This window comes from Triticum urartu, chromosome 2 (assembly GCF_003073215.2).
Source record: "Triticum urartu cultivar G1812 chromosome 2, Tu2.1, whole genome shotgun sequence".
NCBI lineage: Eukaryota > Viridiplantae > Streptophyta > Magnoliopsida > Poales > Poaceae > Triticum > Triticum urartu.
Window position 1 is genome coordinate 512,036,409 of NC_053023.1, and position 9,066 is coordinate 512,045,474.

Consider the following 9,066-nt stretch of genomic DNA (forward strand, 5'->3'; position numbering starts at 1 on the left):
TGATGATGACAACCCTTTGTTGGTCTAATCCTGTGCTAAATGTTTCAGGTTCTTGACGCTTAGGCCCACATCGGAAAGTTATTCTCTCTTGTAGGAAAAGATCGAAGACGGAGTCCCCTATGCTTTTTATCTCTTTGGTCGTAGGGAACCCATACTATCAAGAGGGAATCCTCATTAGAAAGAACTGGGGGAATCTTTTCACGTACACCTTCATCACCCCTCCTTTGTCTTTCTCAGGTGTGTGTGAGAGAGAGAGTTTTCCTTATCTCTTCCCTTATCTATTCCTGCTCACTGTTTCTGCCCAGCGGTTGTACCGCTCTCTGGAGCGGTTGTACCGCTGGGTCTTGTCGCTCATCAGCTTTGCTCGAGCGGTTGTACCGCTGCCTCCGGGCGGTGGTACCGCCACCATGCTCTGCAAAAGCTAGGGCGGTGGTTCCGGCCATGCACCGCTCAAGTACCGCTCGTGCTTATGTTTTGATGCGGTTCTTGGGCGGTAGTGGCCCGGTTGGTCCGGTCGTTCCTCGATGACCGGTACCACCGGTGGTCCGAGTGGTTCTTCCGCTCAGAACTTAGCCGCCCAAGAGCTCAAGGTCATGCGGTTGTTCCGGCCAGGCACCGCCCAAGTACCGGTCAAGCTCTTGTTTTGATGCGGTGGTTGTGCAGTGGCTAGGCGGTTAGTCCGGTTAATTTTCTTAGCCGGTACTACCGCCTGCAGGTCCGGTTGTACCGTTTGGTAGGGTTCTGTAGATACACCGTGAGTCCCGGTTGTACCGGGACGAGGACCGGTTGTACCGCTGTAGTGCAAAAAACGCAGTAACGGCTGGAATTTAGGGTTGCTAACTTGCTATATAAGGGAGCTTATCCCACCTACTACTCTCACCTTTGACCTCTCTCACTCCACCATTAATGCACTTCAAGCTCTCTTGCCCGATCTCTCTCTAGCCACTCAAACTTGTTGATTTGTTAGGGATTGAAGGAGGAGACCTAGATCTACACTTCCACCAAAGGATATTTGCTTCCCCCATACTTTCTTGTGTGGATTTTGTTACTCTTGAGTGTTTGAGCACCCTAGATGGTTGAGGTCACCTTGGAGCCATATTCCATTGTGGTGAAGCTTTGTGGTTTCGTTGGGAGCCTCCAATTAAGTTGTGGAGAGAGCCCCAACCTTGTTTGTAAAGGTTCGGTCGCCGGCTTCAAGGGCACCAATAGTGGAATCACGGCATCTTGCATTGTGCGAGGGCGTGAGGAGAATACGGTGTCCCTAGTGGCTTCTTGGGGATCATTGTGCCTCCACACCGCTCCAACGGAGACGTACTTCCCTTCAAAAGGAAGGAACTTCGGTAACACATCATCGTCTTCACCGGCTCCACTCTTGGTCTTCTCGTCCCTTTACTTTTGCAAGCTTACTTGTGTTACTTTCCTTGCTTGCTTGTGTGCTTGTATGTGTTGCATCATATAGGTTGCTCACCTAGTTGCACATCTAGACAACATACTTTGATGCAAAGTTTAATTTGATAAAGAAAAGCTAAAAATTGTTAGTTGCCTATTCACCCCCTCCCCCCTCTAGTCAACTATATCGATTCTTTTAGTATGAACTACAAATTTTTTTTAACTGCCATCCTCGGATAAAAAGGACATGAATAAAAAAGAGCCATGTGAATACAAGAAAGAAAGAAAGAAAACATAATAAAAAAGTGTCATCTCTTAGTAAACAAAAAATGGCATCTAAAAACCAAAAATGCCATCTCTTAATAATAAAAGTGCCATCTCTTAATAAACAAAAAATGCCATCTAAAAAACAAAAAATTGCATCTCTTAATAATTAGCAATGTCATCTCTTAATAAATAAAAATGCCATCTATTAATAATAAAAGTGCCATCTCTTAATAAACAAAAAATGCCATCTGAAAAACAAACAATTCCATCTCTTAATAATAAAAATGATATCTCTCAGTAATTAAAAATGTCATCTCTTAATAACTAAAAATGCCATCTATTGATAATAAAAATTTCATCTCTTAAATAAAAAATGTCATCTCTTACAAAAATGCCATATCCTAAATATAAAATATGCCATCTTTTAATAATAAAAATGACATCTGTTAATATTAAAATGCCATCTTTTAATTATTAAAATGCCATGCTCTTAGTAAAAAATGGCATTCAAAACATGGGAAATGACATGCTACATACAATAAAAAATGCACATTGCTTAGAAAAAATCACCTCTATTTTTTGTTCTTTCAAACAATGTAAAAATTCAAGATTTGTTGATTTTTTTTCAAATGCAAAACAAAAACAAAAACAACTCGAAATGGATAAAAGATGTTTGAGCGCCAAAGTATTCACAAAACTTACACTAGCCCAACCGGTCAGTGCCCTCTGCAGCTCTCCAGGATGGTGCGATCCCCAGCCTATGCTTTTTTGGGAGAAAATGAAAAGGGAGGTTCGCTAGGAGATCACCTACAGCGAGCACATCCAGAGAGTTGACATGGCGTTAGATTCATGCCAAGATCTACGTAGCTACTCCCTCCATTTCGAATTACTTGTCACAGGTATGGATGTATCTAAATTAGAAAAAACGTTCGCTGGAACCTGGCTCCTGGCTGACGTATGCCAACTAACATTTCTGATATTTTTTAATAAGAAGTAAGGCATACAAAATGCTACCTTTGTGCGGAAGCGGATTAGGAGCACTCGGTGCTCCACCCCCTATATTTAAAAATAATTTAATAATTCAAAAAAAGCCATAAAAACCTTGGATATGTTTTTGAACCAAATATGACTAGGTATTGTACTCATATAAAATGTTTGGCCAAGGAATAATTCTCGTTGACTTCGGGGCAAAAAAACAAATTTATGACGACAATATAGCATGAATAGTACTTGTATCTACCATTTTTTGGGAAATCTTTGACCTAGGATACAATAAAAGTCATTTCCTATTTAAATCTTTTTATACAAGTGCAATACCTGGTCATGTTTGATTTCATAAAAAGTTTCGGGATTTTTTGACTTTCTTTGAATTACTAAATTATTTTTAAATATAGGGGGCGTAGCACCCGAGACCTCCTATGCATTTTCGACCTCTCTGCGCACTAATATAAGACGTTTTTGCAAGGAAAATACACAGAAGCTCCTGGGTGCTCTACACCGCTATAATTGTAAAAAATACCCAAAAAATATAAAAAAACTGACATTTGGGGATATCAAACATGGGTTCCCAATCTACTCCTGTGTGAAATTTCGTGAAAAAAAAATCCCAAAAACGTATCCGTGGCGAAGGAAATATTGTCCGATTAAAAATCTATCCAAACAGTTTTTTTTCTATACATAGGAAAATTTGTCTTTTTTGCCACGAATACGTTTCCTGGTATTTTTTTCATGAAATTTCACACAGGAGTAGATCGGGAACCCACGTTTGATATTCCAAAATCTCAGATTTTTTTTTCAAATTTCTCGGCATTTTTTGAATGAATTGTTCGTATAGGGATGCGGAGCACCTGAGTGCTCCAAATCCTCGTCCGTTTTTGCAGTTCATAGTTTACAGAGGGAGTGCATTTTTTGAGGAAGGAAAGCATACAAAATACTATGGCGCTCTGGACCAAATAGCTGGACAGTGCTGCTACAATCTTCAATTAAGTGAAGTACACCACACAACTTTGATCCTCTGATCCTAAAGTATACAACTACCTCCCTTCCAGACACCGACTTGAACTTCTCTAACTTCGTCTATGGATTATAAAATAACACTCGTAACTCGTAAGATTGTTCAATAAAAATTAAAAATTAAAAATGCTTCAAAGAATAGTACTAACATTTTTACGTACTACTTCCTCCGTTCCTAAATATAAATCTTTCTAGATATTCCACTGTAGACTACATACGGAGCAAAATGAGTGAATCTACACTCTAAAATGCACCTACATACATTCATATGTGGTCCATAGTGAAATCTCTACAAAGACTTATATTTGGGAACAGAGGGAGTAAATAACAATGAAAGTTGCATCTTAAAAAGTGCCCATGTCTAGAAGGTCATGTATTTAAAAACGGGAAATTTTGATTTTACTATGAACTAGTCTTGAATTATAATCCACACAAAAGGACCTTGCATCAATGTCTGAAATATGATCATACTAGAAGTGGTTAGTACACAACCATGGACACAGATAGACCATTAACATGGCAGAGCCAGTAAAATGGCAAAGTAGCCAGCACATATAGACCATTAACTTATTCCCAAAGCTCCTTCCTCAAAAACGAAAACAGCCTATTTTTTTCACAATGGAAGAATACCAAGATATTACATGGTACATGTTCATAAGGTTTCCAGTTTTTACTGGTGCAGTTCAAGCTGGAATTACAAATTATAAGTTCACTTGCTTCCACTGCTAGTTTACAGACCATGTGTACTAACAAATTCACAGTTTTCAGTGGAGATCCGGGAGAAGTGAGAAATAGAAAATCTGTCTATATGGAGCATGTGGCAAGCTTCCGTGACGAAAACAATCTAACTAGTGTAGCTTAGATCTTCTCTTCTCCCTCGCACAGAAGACAGGAATCGGGATATCTATTCTGTCAGCTTAGAAACAGGGGCGAAACAAGAATGCTGGGATTTTACAGCGAGAGTAGAAGTTTGATCCAAACATCATGCCTTTTTTCCGCTACTGAGTCCAAGGAAGGTTCCCAGAGTATGGCACCATGCCGCAATAGGAGAATAGGCCCTTCAATTCAGGGCAGCCATTGGGGTAGGGAATGGTACGGTGAAACGGGTCTCTCTTGAGCCTCTTTACACGAAGAGAACCAACACATCCATATGGATCTTCTTGGAACTGAGACCTGACAGAGGCTTCACCTTTCAGAGCTGCCTCCTTTGCTGTAGCTGTAGCTGGGGTACCTGAGAAGAAGAACCTTTCTTCTGGGAACCCAAGTGCAGATCTGTGCAATTGTGCAAACCTTTCCTCCTTAAAATCATAGCTTACAACCTAAGCAACAAAATGTTCAGAGTCGCAAATTAGCAAACTATCAGACATTCAAAACTTAATTGGAAGTACAGAAAAATGCATTACCAACAAGTAATATGTGAAATAAGGTTTCAGCAGAAAGCCTTGACAAAAGGAAAAAAAAAACTTACAGTTATATTCTGTGGGTATGTTCCAGTGAGTTCTCTGAAACGGCAAATGCTAAATAGGAGATTCTCAAAACTATCTCGTGCATGCTCCTCAGTGAGTGCCCGGTTCCTTACACTATCATCATTTCCTGTGCATGTATATGCAAATAGTGAAGTTTTTGCCAGATGGTTGCCAAAATAACTAAGGAACTCGAACTGGATACATAAACAACGGTGGTAATACTGTGCTGAGATGAGAAGGTAAACACGATAAACTTCAGGAAGCATCAACCTCTTCAGTCCTTACATTCTGACTATCCATGTTTCAGAGATGGATTTATGAGCTGAACTACATGTTTGACACAATTAGAGAACTCATCAGCCATTTTCCAATGGCCTCTGCAAAATGTGAGCAGCTTGCTGTCAATGATGTTTTCTACAGCCATTTTAATTATTTACTTCCACGATAGTAAATTTATGATCATGCATCAACATATCTATATACAGAACCTAAAACAAGCATGTTGTTTGCTTTGCATTTTCATCAGAGCAACTGAGTGCGTATGTAGTCAGAACTCAGAAAGTAATTGTACATCTAGGTCTTGTTGTTTCAAGTTCAGGATACATATGACGAACAATCGACAAAAAGACTAATCAGCACCACATTTCCGAACCCCGTTATGCCAATAATAATAATCTTACTAAAGCACGAAAGAAGGAATGTTGATGTAACCTGAAACTCACCAAACCAGCCTTCCGACTCTGCGATAGCCCAGTAGCTCTGCGCCTCGCTCCTCGGCCCTGCATCTTTCCTCGTCTCCCCACCGCTAAACAAGAGGAGCGCGCCCTCATCCCTCGCCGCGATCTCCACCCCCTCCTTGATGTGCGCCAAGAAGGTGGCCGCCTGGCCGGGGTGCTTCTGGTACGGCTCCAAGAACCACGAATCCTCGCGGTCGATCTTCCCGCAGCTGGCGCTGGTGTATATCGAATGGCCGGCCACCATGACGAGGTTGCGGAGGCCCGGAAGCGGGTGCGCCCCGACCTCATTGCCGCCGCTCCTCATCGTCCTGAACCGGGTCTCGTACACGGACAGGAGGATCAGAACGCTCAGCCCGAAGGACAGCAGGATGAGGGCGACCGCGACGGGGTGCGCCTCGTAGAAGAAGCGGATCTTCATCAGCGCCGAGCCGAGGGGGGCGGGGGCGTCGAGATGCGAGGCCTTGGGCTTGCGGCCCTTGCGGGGGATCCCGGACTCGAGATCGTAGTCGGCTCTAGGGTAGCGGAAGGACTTGGGGCTCCCGGGGCCGAATCCCTGGCTGCTCATCGAGCTCTCCGGAGCTCCGCCGCCTCGGGGCGGGCGGATCTAGGTGGTGGTGGAGTGGAGGAGAGGATTTAGAGCGGCATTGGATCGGTCGGATTGGAGCTCGGGGCAGGAGGTCGGAGATCAGAGCAGCGTGGGAGAAGATAGAAGGGACCGGAGGAGAAAGAGGCGAAGGTACCGTGCAGGATGGTGGAGGGGAAAAAGTCTAGCCGTGGAACATCCGATGATTCAGATAGTTGGCTACTTCGTGGCATATGGAGCCATGGTCGGTCCTCCAACCTTGCTCCTCCATCTGCACCACCGCCGTCATCTACCGTTATAGATATCGCCGTTGGATACCACATCCCAAAGAGCAATATGGATGATGTCTTAGCGGAGTCCGTGAGGTCACGTCCATGATCGTGAATTGCATGCAAAGAACGTCATCCGGTGGAAGCGACGGTGAAGAAAGTTGCGGCCGAGGAGGTGGTCAACATCGACGTGGATGTGTCTCCGCCCTGCTACCGACAAGGAAGCGCCCCCCCCCCCCTCTCTCTCCTTCGTCGGACGACGATCCTCGCCCGAATGAGGAGGGATTCCGAACGGCTGGACATAGCCAGAGGGTCTGGAGACGGTGCGTGTCTCGCCGCAGATCCAGTGGGCGCAGATAAGCACGGGCAGCTTCGACACCCGGTCTTGCCAGATCTACTTCGACAAAATGTCGCAGCAAGACAAAATTCCTCCATTTTGTATTTGCTTCTTTCGTTTTTCGCTATGCTATTAGACCAACTTGATACATGTGCCATTAGTTTATTTGGGGTCATGGTCATTTTCGGACAATTTCATGACAAACATGATCAATGAGGGTTAAGAGTCTATGAAATATGACTTGGGGGATCCCAATTGTCCTACGCATGATGTCGAGGGAACATTGGGTCTACCAAAAAAAGGCAAAGATATGAAGGCAAGATGTCCGACATTCTCAGCCTACGAGGATGCTTTGTTGGTTAAATCTTGGTTGTCCATAAGCATGGACCCTATATGTGGCACGGAGCAAAAGGGCAACAAGTATTAGAAAAAGATCCACAAGCACTACAATGAACACAAGAAATATGTGGAGCCGAAGCCAAGTTTATCGGCCACTATGCTTCGGTGGTTGGTCGGAATTAAAGTGGGGTTGGAGACAATAGTCACATAAGTTGAATTGCTTCGTTTTGTCATCAATTGCATCAGCAGTCTTGTTTGTTGTATTCTCATGGGTAATTCTTTATTGATAGATGGGTTGGCAGCCATTTTGTACCAACAAACCGAGAAGAAGCCATTCATTTTAAGACATTGTTGGATGAAATTGAATGGCAAACCAAAGTGGCAACATCTTGTGGATGACCTCAAGAGCGACAACAAGAGGTCGAAGAAAAATGATGGCTCAAGGTTCCAACAATCCACCAGATTGGATGACGCAGAAGAAGAAGTTGTCGGGAAGGATGGATGAGCCACCATGCCAACTAAAAGGATTGATATAGTTGACTAGAGGGGGGCGTGAATAGGCAACTAACAATTTTTAGTTTTTCTTTACCAAATTAAACTTTGCATCAAAGTAGGTTGTCTAGATATGCAACTAGGTGAACAACCTATATGATGCAACAACAACAAGCACACAAGAAAGCAAGGGATACAACACAATATAAGCTTGCGCAAGTAAAGGTAAGAGATAACCAAGAGTGGAGCCGGTGTAGACGAGGATGTGTTACCGAAGTTCCTTCCCTTTGAGAGGAAGTACATCTCCGTTGGAGCGGTGTGGAGGCACAATGCTCCCCAAGAATCCACTAGGGCCATCGTATTCTCCTCACGCCCTCACACAAATGTGAGATGTCGTGATTCCACTATTGGTGCCCTTGGAGGCGGCGACCGAACCTTTACAAACAAGGTTGGGGCAATCTTCACAACTTAATCGGAGGTTCCCAACGACACCACGAAGCTTCACCACAATGGAATATGGCGCCGCGGTGACCTCAACCGTCTAGGGTGCTCAAACACCCAAGAGTAACAAGATCCGCAAGGGATTAGTGGGGGAAAATCAAATTTCTCTTGGTGGAAGTGTAGACCGGGGCCTTCTCAACCAATCCCTAGAAAATCAACATGTTTGATTGGCTAGGGAGAGAGATCGGGCGAAAATAGAGCTTTGAGCAACAATGGAGCTTGGGGAGGGAAGAGGTGGTCTTCTTGGGGAAAAAGACCCCCTTTATATAGTGGGGGACAAGATCCAACCGTTACCCACCTACTCAGCCCGCGAGATGCAGTACTACCGCACACGCCCGCGGTACTACCGCATGGCGCTACGGTATTACCGCACATTGTCGCGATACTACCGCTCGTGCGGTAGAAGCCAGGTGAGGTCCCGTTGCACAAGGCAACGAGCGATAGAACCTCCGGAGCTGTACTACCGCACGCACTTGCGGTACTACCGCAGGGCAGGGCTCAACTGGGCTAGGAAGAGGCACGTGCTAAATAAATTTCGCCTGTGACTACTTCCGCTGAGTTTGGGACATGCGAAAATCTGGCACGGTACTACCACTCGTAGGGAGCGGTACTACCGCGTAGGGGCAGAAGTAAAAAATTACTTCCACGCCTACTTCCGCGCGCGCCAGCGTTC

The 9,066-nt window shown here is 44.4% G+C and overlaps 1 protein-coding gene across 1 annotated transcript; it reads right to left on the reverse strand.

Moving 5' to 3' along the window:
* Positions 1 to 4,259: 4,259 nt before the first annotated feature.
* Positions 4,260 to 6,679, reverse strand: LOC125538350 (uncharacterized protein C57A10.07). Its single transcript, XM_048701610.1, has 3 exons — positions 5,858 to 6,679; positions 5,138 to 5,262; positions 4,260 to 4,988 (listed from the first exon to the last, which is right to left on the reverse strand). The coding sequence occupies exons 1-3, from the start codon at positions 6,435 to 6,437 to the stop codon at positions 4,668 to 4,670; spliced, it is 1,026 nt and encodes a 341-aa protein (XP_048557567.1). The 5' UTR covers positions 6,438 to 6,679; the 3' UTR covers positions 4,260 to 4,667.
* Between the last annotated feature and the right edge of the window lie 2,387 nt (positions 6,680 to 9,066).

What these genes read in the sequence shown, in the direction of transcription:
- LOC125538350 (XM_048701610.1), bottom strand. Translation starts at nt 6,437, where the DNA reads ATGAGCAGCCAGGGATTCGGCCCCGGGAGCCCCAAGTCCTTCCGCTAC. An exon ending in AGAGTCGGAAGGCTGGTTTG is followed by an intron (nt 5,263 to 5,857) that starts GTGAGTTTCAGG and finishes ATACATGCACAG; the next exon opens with GAAATGATGATAGTGTAAGG. An exon ending in CATACCCACAGAATATAACT is followed by an intron (nt 4,989 to 5,137) that starts GTAAGTTTTTTT and finishes TTTGTTGCTTAG; the next exon opens with GTTGTAAGCTATGATTTTAA.